The sequence below is a fragment of the Phascolarctos cinereus genome, unplaced genomic scaffold, assembly GCF_003287225.1.
Source record: "Phascolarctos cinereus isolate Bilbo 61053 unplaced genomic scaffold, phaCin_HiC Scaffold_726;HRSCAF=1367, whole genome shotgun sequence".
NCBI lineage: Eukaryota > Metazoa > Chordata > Mammalia > Diprotodontia > Phascolarctidae > Phascolarctos > Phascolarctos cinereus.
Window position 1 is genome coordinate 391,674,087 of NW_027556098.1, and position 19,321 is coordinate 391,693,407.

Below are 19,321 nucleotides of genomic sequence, written 5' to 3' on the forward strand. Positions count from 1 at the left end.
TTAAGATGTCTGTGGGACAATTGGTGGTGCAGGACTGAAGGTTGGAGGAGACACTTGGGCTGGATATGTGGGTGTGTGGGGCCCCTGTATGGAGGCAATGGTTAAACCTGTGGTTCAGACTTTTCTCCACCCCCACCCCCCAGGTCTTTAAGGCCAATCCCAATGTCTGTAATTCATACATATAGTTTTAAAGCAGTATAGAGGAATATAAGACATTTCTTGTCTATTAGGATACTTAGAGAAAACTAGTACGTAAGAAAAGTTAACTAACGTTGCAAAAGCTGAGCTGGTCGGGAAAGACTGCATGGAAGGGGAGGTATGTTTTGTGCTGAACTTTGAAGGATGAGTGGCATTGCATAGTTGGAAAGCAAATTCCTGCTTGTGGGAAATAGTGTGAAGGGATAGGGATGTACAAGAGTATATGTTGTACAGACTGGAGTGGAGGACTAGTTTTTGAGGCAGAGTTGGAAAGGTAAATTGTCAACCTTATGCAAACAAATGTCTGCGAAACTATGAAATGCACGTTGCAATTTGGCTTATTAAATTGAATATTGACTTTATAATTTTAACTCATGACCAAGACCTCAGACTCTGAGCTTACATGGACTAGATCAGGTCTTAGAGGCTGATGCCAAAAAATTGCTTTTCATTTAGTTCATATTACCTTACACACACACGGATACACACATACACTTTGGGAAAATCACTGAATATAGATCATGTTGAGATCTTTGCATAAGAGTATAAATAAGCACTTAAAGTAACAAAGGCATTTCTCAAGTACAGGATTTCCTTTTCTCCATTTTACAGAAAATGCAGAAGACCTGAAGAACTCACAGGATCCCATAAACAGTGTAGACTGCACATAAAATACTTGCAGTAGCCTATAATCAAGCAATACAATACTGTTTTATGAGTCCCACTTTTCCATAGGGTCTGGATCATTGACCTTTCAAACTTGGTGTTACCCATAAGATAGCTGGCAAAACTAGCACTGCCCAGGAAGTTCTGATGGTCTGGACTTCAGGAAAACTCCTCTCTTAGGCCACATGGGTAAACACGTCTGCCCATACCATAAGGGAGCAATTGAAGGGTCTTTGCTATGGAAGAATTACCCCCTTCAAAAAAAAAATCAGGTAAATGATAAACTAGAGCTACTGCACTGTCAAGATTGTTCCATGAAACAAAGAGGAAGGAAAAGGGGTAAAAATGATAAAAGGTAGTCTCTTCTGTTTTATAGGCCAGCACCAAGCGTAGCTCCCCTCCATCCTTCTAAGAGTCCTAAATTTAGAGGTGAAAGATACCTTTGCTGTCATCTGGTCGAATCTCTTCATTTTGTAGTTGAAGAAATATAAGCCCAGAGAAATGAAGTGATTTGCCCAAAGGAACGTGGATGATGAAATCCCAGAATGATGATGTCACAGATGGGATGGGGCAGATAGAGGATTTCTGAAGTTGAATGAGGGACCGATCTGTACCTTACTTTCCTTTATCTCCCTCGTACACAAAGATAACTCTAAAATGTCAAGTCTGCTGAGAATAGTACCATCAGTGACAAGCAGGAAAGGAAACTGGTTTGATAAAGGAGACAAGTTCAGCTTGGTACATTGACTTTGAGGTGTCAGGATAGGGGGTGGAAAATAGAGAAGAATGGAGTTGTAGATTTGAAAATTGGAACTCTGAGATAAAGAATAAGACCTCTGGTAGAAAATGTAGAGATGGAGAAGAAGAGTAGAGGGTCAAGGACTGGACCTTCAGTCACAAGTGAAGTCCAGCAAGTGTTTATTTAATAAGGGACTACTGTGTGTCATTCACTGTACTAAGCTCTGGGAATACAAAGAAAGACTTAAAAAAATTCCCTGAATATGTCCCATAGGATTTTACATGTATAGCCTATATCAGATTGCATGCTGTCTTGGGAAGCAGGGAGGGAAAGGAAGGAGGGAGAAAAAAACTTGGAACTTATGATCTTGTGAAAATGAAGGTTGAGGGGCAGGTGGGCGGTGCAGTGGATAGAGCACTGGCCCTGAAGTCAGGAGGACCTGAGTTCAAATCTAGCCTCAGACCAAACACTTGACGTTTACTAGCTGTGTGACCGTGGGCAAGTCACTTAACATCAGTTGCCTAAAATAAATAGATAAATAAAATAGAATAAAAAAATAAAAGTGAAGGTCGGAAACTATCTTTACGTGTAATTGGAAAAAATAAAATACTATTAAGTAGGAAAAAATTACCTGCCCCCAGAGAATTCGTATTCTCCTAGGGAAGACAACATACTCTGTTTATATAAGATATGTACACCCCCCCCGGCACCTCCCCCCCATTTAAATTGGAGATAATCTCAAAGAGAAGGAACTGGTTTTGAGGGGGCACTGGAAAAGACTTCTTGTGAAAGGTGGGAGTTTTACCTGAGGATTGAAGGAAGCCAGGAGGCTGAGGAGGAGAGAAGGATGTCACGAAGCTGCAGAATCTGTAGATATAGTGTCTTGTACAGGAAGGCCCTGGACACTGGCTGGAAGAGTACAAGCAAGGGAATGCCATGCTTAGAGCATTTGATCTGGAGTGACTAAGATCTGAGTTCAAATATAACATGACACTATCTGGGTGCCTAGGCAAGTCCCCTGTTTGCCTCAGCTTCCTCATCTGTAAAATGGGGATAATAATAGCTTCTACTCCTTGGGTTATTTTGAGGATGAGATAATATTTTTTATTTAAAAAATTTTTTTTTTTGGGTGAGGCAATCAGGGTTAAGTGACTTGCCAGGGTCACACAGCTAGTGTCAAGTGTCTGAGGCCGATTTTGAACTCAGGTCCTCCCTGACTCCAGAGCTGGTGCTCTATCCACTAAGCCATCTAGCTGTAATATTTTTATATTAGATTTATATAGTATATTGTTTATATGTTATTATATAATTATTGTATATTTCTTGTATGTTTTTTATAATTACATAATATATAAAATATATCATAATTACATATTGTGTTATATATTTTATATTATAGCCATAATATTTTTAAAGCCCTTTGCAAACATTGAAGTATGATACAAAAGAAGGCTGAGGATAGAGAAAAAGCCTTTAAATTTGGCACTTCGATCACTGGTAATGGAGAATTCTGTTTCAGTTGAATGATGAGGTTAAGAGCTATACCGCAGAAAATTAAGAAAAGAATGGCAGAAGAGAAAGTGCAGGCACCGATCCTTGTTTCTCCAGGAGTTTAGCTGTGAAGGGGAGGAAGAATGTAGGATGAGAACTAGCAGGGATGGGTGGATGAAGTGAGGGCTTTTTGGGGGGGGGGGAAGAATTTGTGCCCAGGAGCTGGGCGTGGAATGAAGAGAAAGGTGCCAGTATGTGCAGAGACAGGGGATTGTATTCCCCAGAGGGGGGCAGCATGTCTGGCAGCACCCAGAGGTGGGAGAGGGCAGACAGCACAAACTTGAGAAGCTGCTTGTCATTTAGTTGGACTGGAATGTTGATCCTGTCAGATTACGAAGGACCTTTGGTAGGGAATCAACAAGATGCAGTGCTGAATTTGGAACCCCTGGACCCCAGTTCTAAAGCCAGTCCTGCCCCTTACTACATCAGTGGCTATGGGACAGTCACTTACCTTAATGGATCTGTTGTGTGTGTGTAAAGGGCTGGGGGGCAGGGCTGGACTAGAGCAGAAGTGTTAAACTCACCTAGAAAGGGGGGCCATTACACCAGCTATCAGCATTCCTTGGGTCACATATTGCTGTAGAAAAACCATGAACACAATCTGTGTCTTATTGTAGTCATGTTTGTTTTGTTAAATATGTCTCAGTTACATTTCAGTCCAGCTCAGGACTGTGGTGGGCTGAATGCACATGCTTGACACGTCTGGACTTGACCTCTGTAGTCCTGTCTGGGCCTAGGTCTGAGACCTCTTGAAATGCCCTGGGCAGCAGGGGAGTGAATGGGCTGCACTTGAGATTCTTTTGATAAATACCTGAAGGGGAGAGAAGGGGGAGGAAGAAGAGTTGAGACAGGAGGGCAGCAGGAAGGCAGCTGTTTCCCTTATTCAGGCAGAAGGAGGGCTAAAGGAGCGTGGGGGAGGATGTTAAAAGGGAAATTATCCATGTTAAAAACCACCTCACTGAGGCTTTCTCCTGAATCAAATCAGAATTAAGAGGAAGCTTTGAAGATAAAGACTGCAGCTGTCTGAAGCCTTTTATTTTGGGAACCAGTAGAGCTGACTCTCTGACCAGTGAATGGGTTTGGACAGTTCTAGTCAAGAGTCAATATGTGTCAGTGATAGCTTAGCCTCACCACCCCTGGCCAGTAACAGAGAGTTGGCTGGGAGCCCTCAAATAGTTTTTGATCACCCACTGTGTGCAGAACTCTAGGACAGCAGCTAGGGGATACCATAGTGCAGAGTGCCAGGCCTAGAGGCAGAAAGACCCTAGTTCAAATGTAGCCTCAGATACTTACTAGTTGAGTGACTCTGGGCAAGTCATTTCACTTTTGCCTCAGTTTCCTCATCTGTAAAATGGGGATAATAACAGCACCCACCTCCCAGGATTGTTGTGAGGACCAAATGAGATAATAATTCATTGGAAAGTGCTTAGCACAGTGCCTGGCACATAGTAAGTGCTATATAAATGTTAGTTATCATTATTATTATTAACTGAGATAATAATTATACAGTGCTTAGCCTCATGCCTGGCACATAGTGGGTTCTCTATAAATGCTTGTTCTCTCCCTTCTTCTCACCAGGTGCTCTGTGAAGGATTAAAAATGCCAAAAGGAGAATGTGGTTGCTATGATCTCATTAGGGGAATAAGGCCCATGGAAAAAAATGCTGTTCGTTAGCTGTGGGGTCTTGGGGAAATCACATTGTCTCTGGCATGCCGTTTCTTTGTCTGTAAAAAGATGGAAGTGAACTAGCCTTCTAAGTGTCCTCCTAGCATGGATTCCTGCCAGTATAGAATGAGAAAGTGCTATTTAGAAAGCCAAGCTAGTTTACAGCTGAGGGACAGTTACCTGTGTGTCCTTCAACATTTGCAACATTAAATCACTGACACCTTGATTTTTGTATGTTGCAGTCAGTGGGTATTGTTTAATTTTTTTAATGAAGAACTTTACTTGGGTACAGAATTAAGAATTATCTTTACTGGTAGAGACATCAAGATGTTTTTCAATAGTAGATTGTATGAAAAACATCTGAAAGCTGCACAATATAACTTAATGCAGTAACAACATTTATATGGCATTTCAAGGTTCCAGAAGCACTTTATAAATACTCTCTCCTTTGATCCTAACAAGGACTCTGGGAGGCAGATGCTGCTATTATCCCCATTTTACTGATGAGGAAACTGACTCAGGCAGATGAATTGACTTGCCCAGGGTCACCCAGCTAGTGTCCCAGGTCTTCCTGATTCCAGGCTCAGTACTTCATCCACTATTTTACCTTACATATGAAAGCAGCTTTCATAGTTTCATTCTTAATTTCTTTTGTAATCCTATGTAATGATTTTTGCAAAGTTCTCTACAATAGGAAAATTTTAAAAATTAGGATCTTTTGATTTGAAAAGCAAGTTGTCTTTTACATGGGAGCAAGTGGTTACAGGATGCTTGAATATTAAGGAAATTTTGCCTTTCTGTGACAGCTAATTCCTATGGTATTTCATTTGCCTGAGGCTCATGATCATCATTAAATCAAGACTTTTGAGTTGAAGTGAATGGGAGCCCCCCAATTCTAAAAACTCTGACTCTGAATATTTAATATTCATAGGAATAGACCCCGATAGCCAAGGTTCCAAGCAGAACCCTGCACAATCTTAAATTAGGCACATCTTGTCTAAAATCATTAGTTAGCCCTGTGAAAATACTGTGGTTGTTACAGGGGAGAGTGAATTCCATAGTAACAGTGACTGTGGGGTTTCATCACTTGATGATAGGTTTTGCTTATAATGCATTAGCTCTTTGTCATATGTATGGGTTAAAATTGTTTTCTTTAGAATAATATAGTATATTTGCAGATGTTCAATCTAGTTACAGGAGTGTTTGAACGTTAACTTCCTTAGCTAATAAGAGATGTGTTTAAATATTAGCTCTGCCTTTTACTCCCAGTTTGATGTTGGGCGAGTCACTTAAACTCTTCAGCCTTTGATTCCTCATCTGTAAAATGGGAGAGTTGGATTATATTACCTCTGGGCCCTTCTAGTTCTGTCCTGTGATCCTAGAATTGTTCATTGTGGGTATAAATCACATTCTTAACCTATACATTGCACATCAGGTGAAAACTTCATTAGATTAGAGGTTGGCCCCTTCCCATTCAAAATCTGCTTGTTAATGAGCCAGGGATACCTTGACAATATTGTTTTAATTGGTGGCAATGATAAGGACATTGTCTCATGTTTCCTTATTCCATATGCTTTTCAGGCTGTCACTTAACACTGAATTGAGATGAAGACAGTTGAGTGTAGTGAGACGAGAAGAGGCTTGGAGTCATGGTGCTAGATTCTTTTCTTGGCTTTGCCTCTGTCTGGCTTCCTGCTGTGTAATAAAGCACTTAACTTCTGTTTGACTTTTCTTGACTGTAAATGAGGGGATTGACGTGTTGATATAGTAGAAGTTGTAAACTTGGAGCCGGTCATGACTCAGGCTCAAATCCTACCTTTGACATTTCCCACACCTTGCTGCTTGCATTCTGGTCACCATCATCTTATTCCTCCCTTCCACCAGAACCTTGGACTTTGCCCTGGTATGCTAAGCTTAGATAATAACTAGCATTTAATGAGCTTTCATCTTGTCACCTACAATCAGCGTAACGTATCACTTTCTGGTCATCCTTACAAACCATGCCAATGCCTACCCCCAATTTTCTTTATTTAAATATATACTTCTTGAGGGCAGGAACCATTTTGCCTCCTTGCATTTGTATCCTAGGTTCTTAGCACAATGCCTGTCACATAGTAAGCAATGAATAAAGTCTTCTCCATCTCATTGTGAACAAGTCCCTTAACCTTCTGTTAATTTCCTGTAGACAATAGAATATCTATTTAAAGGCTGGAAACAGCCTTGCATATTAACCTAGATTTCAGGTGAATGGATTCTGAGAGGTTCAGAGTGCAGGAGCCCATGGACTAAAATTCTGTAGAGGGAGTCAGCCCAGGAGAGATGGGAAGCTCTAAACATGGGATTGGGGGGGGGGAAGGGGAGTTGTCCCAAGAGATCAGTACTGATTCTTGGGGATCTGACCTAGCTCTTAGGCTTTAGAATAACCTTCTTAAAGAAGGCCTTTGACCACATCACTCCTCTGCTCCAGAATGCAGTCCCGCTGCTGGACGTTGACAGTGCTTCCCTCACCAGAGCTGTAGGCTGCCTTTTTAGGCGCATTTCTCTGCTTCCTGTGCTCTCCCTGGCAGCCAGACCAGCCTGCTTGCTGGCTCCTACCTCTGCACCTTTGAGTTAAGAAAGTAACCTCCTGGCTTGAGAACAAGGACTGTTTTTCATTTTGTTTTTATATCTGCAGTGCCGAGCACAGTGCCTGGCACCAAGTGGTACTTCAAAGTTCTTTGGAATGGATGTTACAAGGTTTCTACAGAAGATGGAACAGGGGCAGAAGGTAAATACAGGACCGTGGCGGGGACCTGGATGACAAGAATGCTGTAACTCCAGATCACCTGAAGCAAGCAAGAAGAGCTGAGGAAAGCAGTTGGTTTTGTTTTTGGTGTGCTCTTTGTTGTTGTTATTTGGGGAGAAGAGGAGGATTCAAGAAAGGATGGGAGTGTTTGTGCAGACTGGAGAATAACTGACTCTAAAGAGGAGCAGAGCTTTCCACTCCTCCTTTGGTTGCTCTTTGTTGTTATTTGGGGAGAAGAGGAGGATTCAAGAAAGGATGGGAGTGTTTGTGCAGACTGGAGAATAACTGACTCTAAAGAGGAGCAGAGCTTTCCACTCCTCCTTTGGTTCCATTTTCTCAGCCCAGTGGAATAGCCTTTAGGTTGGAGAAAAAGGAATAGATTTAGCTAATAGAGAGTTGATGGCTAAGAGTAGTCAAAACATGGTAGAGGAGCATCTGTCTTTGATACCGTGATTAGGTGGTGTTCCCCGGCCTAGAGGAGCTACATCCTAGGGGAAGCTGTTATTTCTGGTCCGTCATCTTGGAAAAGCACAGAGAACAGGAGAAGAATGACTGAGGTGGGCAAGGGCAAATCTTGGCCCAGTTTTCAGAGCATAGGCTTCAGTAGAATCTACAAACTTGGCTTCGATTCTTGGTAAGATGCTAGACTCTCATTAAAGCAATGGTCAGTGACCATCCAGAAAAGGAAGCGGTGATTATAAAGGGCTGACATGGTTTTGTGAGGACTGAGTTATGCTAGATTAACCTTTTTTTTTTCATGGGCTTACAAACCTGTATTCAGGGGAATGCAATAGTTAGAATTTACCTGAACTTTAGCAAAATATTTGATGGAATTTTTCATGTTCTTATGGATTTGAAATTGACTGAATGCCAGACACTCTGAGTGGTCATTAATGTCCACTTGGAAATCAAATCTTCAGTGAAGTCTCCCAGGGATCTATATTTGAGCTTTCCACACTGTGCTTTTTAACATAAGGTAATAAGTTTAAAGCTGTTAGGGAACTAGGTGGTCATTTATCCAATCCTCTTATTTTATAGTTAAGGAAAGCCAAAGAAATGACCTCACCTGAGGTCACACTGGTAGTGATTTACAGTGCCAAGATTTGAACCCAGGTCTTCAGATTGCAAATCTAGTACACTTTCCACTACCCTGTGCTGCCTTATGTATTGCATTTAAACAACAACCTCAACAACAACAACACACCAGGATGTGCCCCAGCAAGTGTTTATTAAATGTTTACTCCATACGTGCCTACATGTCCTGGGTGCAGAGAAAAAGGCAAAGCTGTCCCTGCTCTCATGGTGTTTGCATTCTGTCTGATAGTTGTGACCTGTAGACTGAAGGTATCCAGAGGTCAGCCCGGGGTCTTGGTCTTGGAGTCAGGATGCCTGGGCTCAGGCACACGTGCCCTTGTCTGTCAGTATCTCAGACAACTTTCCAGGGCTATGATTTGTACTGGGAGAGGGACTCTTCATCATGAGCTCCCTACACTGGACAGCAGGCTTGGTCCAAATGACCAGATGTATGCACAGATCAGTACGTACAAGCCCTTTCTCATGGAGGGTGGTTACCACAGTCAAGCCTCCAAGGGAGCCACAGGCTTCTAAGGAGTTGGGTGACAAGGAAGGTATTTGTGTCCATGCATTTGCCAGTACAAAGATTGAAGGTGGGAGCTGGCATTCTGAGCTCGTGGAGCAGCCACTCGATTGGTTTGGCTAGAACAAAGTACTGTGGAAGGGAGGTCCAGTAGAGTTGGATTAGGAAGGGCTTTGAAGGCCAAGCTAAAGAGTTTGTATTGGCTCCTAGAGGCAGGAGGGAGCCCTCAAAGGCTCTTGAGCAGAGGAGTGACACAGGCTCCCTGACATTGTCCACTCCTCTAAATGCTACCCCTAGGACTGTGGTCTTGTCTTTTCGTTCTTATCAGCTTCCCTCTTGCCAGGCGGGTCACCCATCTTGAGTAATAAACTGTAATCCATTAAGTTAGAGATATCCAGGCTTGAAAAATGCACCTGAGATACCTGCCACTAGGAGGGAGTTTTGTGTTCTCTGATCTTACCTGACTTTCTGTGGTCATATGATTTACTTCTGCCGCTCCTCTGCTTCAGTCCCTCTTACCCTGCATCAAATCATTATTGTTCCTGAGTTCTCTAAATAAGATGCCGAGTAGCTGTGAATCATTTCCTTAACATTTTTAAAACCTCAGAAGAAAGTAACACTTTTTATTAATGACTTGTATGACGTAGAGTGCAAGCTTATTCAGTTTGTCAATGATACAAAGCTGGAAGGGATAATCGCCAGTCGTCCTGACCTGTGTCTTGCCACTGAACTCCAGTGACTCTGGAGGAGAGGGTGAGGCTGGTGGCCTGGCACAGCCCTGCCTCACTGAAATCCAGTTCTCTTGCAAGGCAAGTCATCCCTCTCCTGATGTCTTCAGTCCTCTTGGACAACAAAGGACAGACAATGACAAGCAAGACACGGGGTGATTGAGTCAGGATTTAACACGGATAAGTGAAGATTTCATATTTGGGTTAAAAGCTGAACTTTACAAGGATAGGATGGTTGAGATACGGTTAGAGATGAGTTTATCTGAAGAAGATCTGGGAGTTTGAGGGGCTTGTAAGCTCAACGTTAAGTCAGCAGTGAGATGTGGTAGCTAAGAAAGCTGCATTGAGAGAGGCCTGGGGCCCTGACGTAAGGAAGCAGTAGCCCTGGGGTACCCTGTGCTATTCCACGTATCTGGAAGTTTATGTTCAGTTCTGGAGGCTACATTTGGAGGAAGGATCTTTATTTATGACATATTGGTTGAAGGAACCAGTGATATTTAGCCTAGTGAAGACTTGGGGGAGGCTGGAGGGGAGAGCATGTTATTGCTGTCTTCAAATATATGAGGGGATGGCCTGTGGAAGAGAGATTAGTTGGATTTGATCAAGAGGACCAAGCTAAGAGAGCACTGGGTTGTAGTTGCAAAGAAGTAAATTCCGTCTGTATATCAGGAAAAAAATTACTAACAATTAGAGCTCTCCCAAAGTGGAATGGATGGACTGCCTCCAGAGGCAGTGGAGGTGAGATTTAATAAAAGGCGTACTTCGCTGGAGGCATCAAAATAAAGAGGTGTTGTAGAAGAGACTCTTATTTGGGTATGGCTGGACTAGATGGCCCCTGAGATTTTAGGGTTCTAAATCGCCCTTCATCAAGAGGCTGTTTCAAGAAGGTTGGACTTATCTAGGCCCAGAAGGAAAGGGGCCTCTGAAAGGTAGCCAGACATTTTTATCCTTCTCAGTGAAATCATCTTGCCAGAATGTTGATTTTCTGTGTCTCATTTGGTGTATTTGGAGGACAGCCTTGGTCTTTGTCAGAGACATCGGCCTCAGACATTACTGGAAATACCATCATCTCTGACTCTAGCACTGCCTCATTCTTTCCTTACATATGTACGTAGTGAGATAGGGATAAAGATTTGACCCTCTTGACACCGGACTCTCCTTGGTTAGTTACATGCACATGTGCAAACACACACAGATATAATAGAACTAATGAATGTAGCACGTGTATGGAACAGAAACCACTGGTGCTTGAGGACCTGGCCTGCAGTTCTCAGGCTAGTTCCACAGTTTGAATTCAAATTGCTGTTCTCTAAAGAGGTGCAGAAATTTTATCCTCTTGCTCAGAGAAAAACAGGTGTAATTTATTTAGTTAGCAAACCACGTGTGAAAAGGGAAAACCCTTGTTTTCCAATTTTTTAGTTTCTCCAAACTCAAGTAATGTAGTCAGTATTACCAGAAGCTAGGTGAGAGAGCACAGCTTGACAGATGAAATTCTTCAAATCTGTAATTAGAACAAGTGGGCAGGCCTGATTGTTCATTGTGACGATAAAACCCTGTCTGTATCTCTACTCACACCTCCTGGGGTTATGGAGCCTTGTAGCAGCATTTCGTCTGAAAGTCAGTCGGCTTTCAGAATGTCTCAGTAGCTTATGGTAAGTCACAAATTACAAAAACCGCATTGCTGTTCTGGAGGTTCAAGCTCGGCTCGCGCTGTCCCAGCAGCGCCTCCTGCAGTCTTGGTGAAGTTGGTGTCACAAGCTTTTCTCCGTAATGTGTACATCTCTGACTTGTTCCTGATTTTTCTCTTCTCTAGTCTTTTCTGTATTACTGACTCGGGTTTATCTTTTCTCCCTTTAGAGAGTTTTGAGGTGACAGTCACCAAAGAAGGTGATCAAGGGTTCTTTCTTTCCCTCTTATGAATATTAACCCACTAACTTTGGTTATGAAATGGGGAGTCAGCACTTAAGCAGAAGATCCTGTCATGCTCTATTGCCCCATTTTATTCTCCCACTTTGTTTCTATTTTAAAATATATTGATGAAAATTGTCATGTAACCAGCCCTTGGCTAGAAATATCTGGAAATCAGACATCCATTTGAACTCTACTGGTCATACTGTAGAATTTTTAAATACTGCACTTGTCTAAGTGTCAAAAGAACTTGTATTTTTATTGATAATCTTGCTAGTAGTTGGGATTTTGGAACAGTTAAGTCATAATTTCCATATGCACTATTTTATGGAGCCTTATGTAATCATCAAAATATTTTTTTTTCCACCATGTATTAGAATGGAAACAATAGTTTTAATAATCTACTTAGCTGTAATTAAGTACCGAGGCAGGTTTTTTTATATTTCAGGTTTGGTAGGAGGAAGTCTGAAAGAAAAGGAAATCTAACAGATCTTTCCCTCTACAAAGAGTGTTCTGTTTAAGAGAAATTGTGCTATGTTTAGTAGATAGTTGTTGAAATGGATGCCTGAAAAGTTGGTATTTCTACCTTTTTCCTTAAAGAGTTTATTTTTGGTTCCCTAATTTTAGCCAGGTACATTGCACAGGAAGACTTGGTGGTTTTGATTTTTTGGACAGAATTTCTGTAATTATGGTGCTGAACCTATTCCTGAAGCTTCTTCATCTCTCAGCTTATAACTGTGCATTTTAACCTTCTGCTCTGGTCCACGTCAAATCAGCTACCCAGCTATTCCCCGTAGCTCGGTGTACATCCAAGTTGTTATCAGTGGGCTTGGCTGTGGCTTCTATGAGATACACTTTCACCCTGAGCTATCTTAAGTACTCCTGTGAAATGCCTGTCTACGTTTCTCTCTCTCTCTTTTGTATTCCTGCATGAATGGATGCAAAGTATACAAGTTGCTTGGAAAGCCAGAGTATGCTTCTTTTTACTAAAGTTCCCAGAATTCGCCCATTTTAAAGCACAGTGTTCTTGCTTTGTCCACAGACCCTCACAAACCCTTGGCTGCCAAATTATTGTCTTTTATTTTGGGGGGAAAATGTGCAGAGGGGGTAGTTGGTTGGAATTCTAACCTGTGCTCCTTTGACTCTTTAGGTGAGATATGTGGATTTAAAATTCACGGACAAAATGTCCCCTTTGATGCCGTGGTAGTTGATAAATCCACTGGTGAGGGAATAATTCGCTCCAGAGAGAAACTGGACTGTGAACTGCAGAAAGACTACACCTTCACCATCCAGGCCTATGATTGTGGGAAGGGACCAGATGGAGCCAATACAAAAAAATCTCACAAGTAAGTGAGGTAGTGGGCCAGAGGGGGAAAATGGCCTACCTGCTGAGTGTGTGTGTCTGTGTAGACTGGGATAAAGTTACAGTGACTTGTGAGCTGGGAGTGGGTGTGACGGGGAAGCCGGAGTGGTACAGGGGGAAGAGAGAGCCTTTGACAGTAGGAATCCAAGCATGGGATATATGTGTGGGGGTGTGCTAGGCCTTGCCTGCTTCACTTACTAGTCAGCCCTCTCTGTGAATGTAAGCTCCCAAAACATTCTAGGGGCTGGGGAGACAGATAAAAATGTGGCAGCCCCCATTGTGAAGGAGGCAAAGATGAAGGGAAGACTCTGACATGTGCAAACAAGGTGAGAGAAATGAAGACGGGGGAGAGCTAAACAATTTGGGCAGGCAGAGATCACATCCACCTGGAAGGTAAAATGAAGAGCTGGGATGTGGTGAATTCCAAGGGTCGGGAAAGGCTCTGAGGAATAAATTTCAGTCAGGGCAGGGGGCTTGTGCCAATGCTGGGAGCTGACAGAGTGTGGGGTGATTTCATGGACAGCTGGTAGTTGCCAAGGGCTGGAATCTAGAGTGTGAAGAAGAAGAAGAAGAATGAGAAAGAAGACTAGAAACTTGTGCTTCAGTTTCCTTGTTTGTAAAAAAAAAATAGCGAAAATACCTTTCTTGCCTATCTCGTTGAGTTGTGAGGATGCAAAAGCATTTTCCATCTTTTCTCCCCCATTTTGGATGTGGCTAGTTTTACTTTACCATATAGCATCCTGTGTTGGCAGGAATTCTTATCGGTGCTTACTTAGCCTTCATTGATTAGTAATCCTTGAATTCTACATTTGAATTTTCTTTTTTTAAAGCTTTTAGTTTTCATTTGCTCCAGAATTCTCTTTTAAACCAAATCCTCCTGGGGCAGCTAAGTGGCGCAGTGGGTAGAGCGCTGGCCCTGAAGTCAGGAGGACCTGAGTTCAGATTCGGCCTCAGACCAAACACTTGACACTTACTAGCTGTGTGACCCTGGGCAAGTCATTTAACCACAATTGCCTAAAAATAAATAAATACATACATACATAAATAAAATCCTCCTGTTAGATGACATTTTCATGGTTATCAGAAAGTTTGGAAGGCAGATGGACATCACCAATGGCAATTCCTTCTCCTCTCATCAACACTTATAGTTTAAAAGGGCATGGACAAGGCAGTTTTTGTAAAAGAAGGAGGAGTGACCGTATAGGCAGTGTTTGCTTTAAAAAGCCAGTGATGGTTTTGCTTATTCATTTGTATGCCACGTGGCAGAGCCAGAAGAAGTCAGAATGGCCTGGAGGGGCCCCTCTGGGAGAGGGCATTCTAGGGAAGGCCCAGATGCCCTCCTGGGGAATCATGCTCATGGTAGTCCTCACACCCAGCACAGAAACAGCACTTTGTAAAGCAGCTACAAGCAAAACCAAAGCTTTGCATGCTTTTTGTCTCCTCTTGATTTCTTCCTCGTTTGATCTGTATTTGTGTGTGGGTGCCCATCAAGTTGACTATCCTTTTACTCTTAAGAGTTTATGATGAGATGTCTAATCAGCTATCTTCTTCTTCTTCTTTATTTTCCCTTCTGTGTATTCTGATCTCCCTCCCACATTATCACACTTCAAAGAAAAGAACAGTGGTGTTTTTTTTAAACCATCTGGTTTAATCTGAGGAGCAGAGATTCCATTTTGATTAAAAAAAAAAAGCAACAACCCCTAAACCCCTTTATCTGAGTTTACTTTTAATTCAGAATTAGAATAACTTAATGATTGCTTTGTTTTATCTTCATATTAATTCAGCAAATATTAAGTGCCTATTGTGTGCAGAGCTATTTACTAGGTAAATTCGGAAATGAACAAAAACACAAGTCCCTTAAGAGAACTTACATTTTATAGTATGTATGCAGTTGCATATATTGAGCAAAAGAAGGCATTAGGTTTTAGAAGGAAACGTACAAACAGGAGAAATGACATCTTTGAGGTTAATCTAATAGAAGCTGAAGATGTATTTTAATAACACTGTGTTTGATATTTTTGTTTTTCTTTTTTCCCTTTATCAGAGCAACAGTACATATTCAGGTGAATGATGTGAATGAATATGCCCCTATATTTAAAGAAAAATCCTACAAAGCTACGGTGATTGAAGGGAAGAAATATGACAACATTTTAAAAGTGGAAGCAGTAGATGCAGACTGTTCCCCTCAGTTCAGCCAGATCTGCAGCTATGAAATTGTGACTCCAGATGTGCCCTTCATTGTTGACAAGGATGGTAAGGAAAAGGAAGCAAACTGAAACCAGTTTTCTGAGTCGGACCCAGCACTTTCTTGGGAGATAGTTTGCTCCTGAGTTGTCCAGTTTCAAACAAATCTTTAGACTGGGCAGCTTTGTAAAATGTTGGTGTTGATCACAGCTTGGGGACTCAATCTGTAATCTTTACATTTTGTTTCACATTTTAACTCTAGTCTTCTCCCATTTCTTCTTGGAAATTTGGAATTCTTCTATTGTCTCATGAGGTCCTCTTTTTTTTCTTGGCTAAAAAAAAAGCCATTTAATTTTCTTCTTCATTTCTCAGACTTCCATCTTTTTTTAAAAAAATTTTATTTATTTTTAGTTTTCAACATTCACTTTCATAAGATTTTGAATTCCAAAATTTCTTTCCATCTCTCCCCTCCCACCACCCCAAGATAGTGTGTAATCTGCTATAGGCTCTACATATACATTCATATTGAACCTATTTTCATGTTAGACTTCCACCTTTTTGCCAATATGAATGAATAAGGTTGCCTTTGGAGGGTAGTTCTACTACTGTACAGCTACCATTCCCACTTCACCCTGCACCCTGGAATTGGAAAGCTTCTGCTGGTTCTAGGCAGATTGGGGACTGAGGCCTTTGCAGTTCAACAGGGTTAAATTTAAATTCATTACAGAACTTTCTTTTTATATGATCATGCCCTTTTGGGGACACCAAAGATGATTTTTAAGAACTTGGAGAAGTCTGAACCTGGAAACTAGTACTAGATATACTTCTCCTTTAGGGAAAAAACTTAGTAATCTTTGAAAACTTCTTAACAAAGTGAACCTTTTAGCAAGAAATACTGGTATGTTACATCATTTTAAAAATGCTTAAATTTATACAGAGTGGTTTCTCCTTGTGTGTAGATTCTTACATCTTTGTGTAAATATAAACCCAAGTAAAAGACCATAACAATACAGAGTGATAAATTTGCTGTTGCTTCTGTGTACTTATCTGATCTCCTTAATCATTTCTTAAAAGTTGATTTGCTGTCTAATGTATATTCAAAGTTTATCTAAATTAAATTGAGGGTTAATTATCTCAAAAATATGGTTGTGTCTTATGAACCCATATAGCTTGGTGTTTTGGCACAGGACAGCTGAAGTGAAAAGCTGAGTAGTTTTTTGCTCTGACTGCTTGGTTTTCTCCTCTTGCCAGGTTATATAAAAAACACCGAGAAGCTGAGCTATGGGAAAGAGCCTCAGTATAAGTTGACCGTTACGGCGTATGACTGTGGGAAGAAAAGAGCTACGGAGGACGTGTTGGTCAAGATTAGCATTAGACCCACATGCAGGCCTGGCTGGCAAGGTCTGTTTGGCCCTTTACTCTTCTGTCACTGTCTGTGTTTTGTGTCTGCCTGCACTCAGAAATGTCTAATCACAAGCCCATAATGTGGGGTTTTTTTGCCCCAAATCTTTCCTCTCCTCCCTACCCCAATTTGTGCAGGATGGAACAAGAGGATTGAGTATGAACCTGGTACTGGGTCTTTGGCTCTTTTCCCCACCATCCATTTGGAAACTTGTGATGAAGCCATCACCTCCATCCAAGCGACAGTGGAGCTAGAAACCAGCCACATAGGCAAAGGCTGTGATCGGGACACGTACTCAGAGAAGTCCCTCCACCGGCTTTGCGGTAAGCGAGTTCCTGCAGCTCTGCTCTAGGGTGGCTAGCAGCCTCTTCCTGCCCTGCCTGGTGCTTTCCTGCTTGTCATTTTTTCATGGGAATCAGAATGCGCTTTCTTTGCACATTGATATAAGGCCTGACAGGGAATTGTGTTTTAAAATCATTTTGCTAATTTAGCAAAGTAAGGGCGAGAAAGACAGGGCTTTTGAAGGTCATCTTCACTGTGTTGGGAGGTGATTTCATAGAGAGAGGCCAGGCTTGGCAAAATGTAGTTCCAGATTCTGCCTCTGCCACTTAGTAACTTTGGTAGATCATTTAACTTCTCTGTGGCTTGATTTCTTTATCTGTAAAATAGGGGGAAGAATGAAGCAGCTAGAGACTGAAGCAGCTACATAGTACATGGCAGGGGTGGGGAGCCTGCAGCCTCCAGGCCACATGTGGCCTTTGAATTCAGACTTCACAGAATAAATCCCCTTAATAAAAGGATTTGTTCTGTAAAACTTGGACTCAGGGGGCAGCTAGGTGGTGCAGTTGGATAAAGCACCAGCCATGAAGTCAGGAGGACCTGAGTTCAAATCTGGCTTCAGACCAAACACATGACACTTACTAGCTGTGTGACCCTGGGCAAGTCACTTAAGCCCAATTGCCTTAAAAAAAACCCAAAACCTGAACAACTTGGACTCGGTCAAAAGGCCGCACCCAAGGACGTTAGAAGGCCCCATGTGGCCTGGAGGCCGCAGGTTTGCCACCCCAGGTACATGGTATATTCATGGAGCTCTGGTCTGAGTCAGGACCCTAGAGCCCCATCTGCCTTAAACACTTACTAGCTGTGTGACCAGTCATTAATCCCTCTGACCTCAGTTTCCCCATCTGTAAACTGAAGGGTTTGCACTCAGTAGGTTAGATAATATAGATAAAGCATTAATGAAGTGCTTGTCGTGTGCCAGTCACCATGCTATGCGGTGGGGATATGAAAATAAGAAAGACTATCTTGTCAAAAAAAAAGGTGAAACTATTAATACTGTACTATGTGATTTCAGCTTGTCTTTCAGTTTATTATGAATATATATCCAGATGATTTCTGGCTTGAAGAGAGAGATATTGAGACTGACATAGGCCTCCCCCATGGCCTCCTGCAACTGTTCCCCAAAATTTCAAATAACGTGTATAGGAATGTTAAAATTCAGCTTGGGTTGATAGTCAAGGATTGATTACCCAGGTTCCTCCCCTATGCCTCCTGGACTATCCCCTTACTCGAGGGACATTTTCTTTCCCCTCCACTTCCCAGTTGATATTTTAGTCCTTTCTTGACAGATGTGAGCCAGACTGCATGCAGTTCCTTGGTCTTAAAGTACTCGCCCTAATACATTTCCCCAAGAAAATCCTGTCATGGGAAACACTGGTATAGGCCCGCTCAGTGCGGCATGCCCACCTCAGAGAAGGTGCTGTGCTCTGTGAGCAAAGCAGAATTGAAACAGCTCGAAGGAAACCCAGGATGCACGGATTTAGACAGTTCACCCCCAATGTTCCCACAGACTCTTTGTGCCCGACCTGTGGTAGAGCCTGCTGAGCTCGTATTGGTCTGATCAGCCACAGTTGGACACACTGTGCCTTGACTCTAGCAGTGATGGCGTTCCGGTCTTCTTCGAGACCTAAGGACAATGACCAACCACCTTTCTCAAGGATTTTGGAAAGGGCTTTAGATGGAAATCTTTTACAACATTTTTATTTTTATTTTCATAATATGCTTCCATAGTCCCTCCCTTCAAGGAAAAGAGGGATTGAAAAGCAGTTGAGGGGAGGGTGCCAGCCAGGCAGCTAGTGTAGATTGGGGGAGGTGAAGGCAGCCTCTAGGGTCAAGTCTGTAAAATCAAACCGGTGAGGTTCAGAGGATATCAAAAAATAGGTTTAAAAAGAAGGGACGGGAGGATAGGAGGTTCTAGTGTGAGAGAGGAATTCATGAGAGGTGACAGATCAAGGCTGTGACCTGCCCTATTTGTCGCTGCCGTGGAGTGAAGATGCGGCTCGTGGGCGTGGGGACAGTCATAGCTAGTGAAGTCCTCAGGGATGAGCATAAAGGTTGGGGTGGAGAGGAAGACAGTGAGCCAGGTGCAGAATTCCTTGCAGGAGAATGACCGGGGGTGGGGGAGGGGTGGGGAGATACATGCCCCCAGGATCCAAATTGGGAGATAGAGGTGGATGGAGTAGACCTCCCAGGCAG

The 19,321-nt window shown here is 42.4% G+C and overlaps 1 protein-coding gene across 1 annotated transcript in view; it reads left to right on the forward strand.

The window, feature by feature from the left end:
• Nucleotides 1-19,321, forward strand: part of CLSTN1 (calsyntenin 1) — a 98,094-nt gene that overhangs the window by 58,177 nt on the left and 20,596 nt on the right. Inside the window, 5 exon segments of the mRNA XM_020974384.2 lie at nt 11,787-11,816; nt 12,988-13,183; nt 15,245-15,453; nt 16,636-16,785; nt 16,924-17,109. Of these exon segments, the coding sequence (XP_020830043.1) occupies nt 11,787-11,816; nt 12,988-13,183; nt 15,245-15,453; nt 16,636-16,785; nt 16,924-17,109 (771 nt within the window).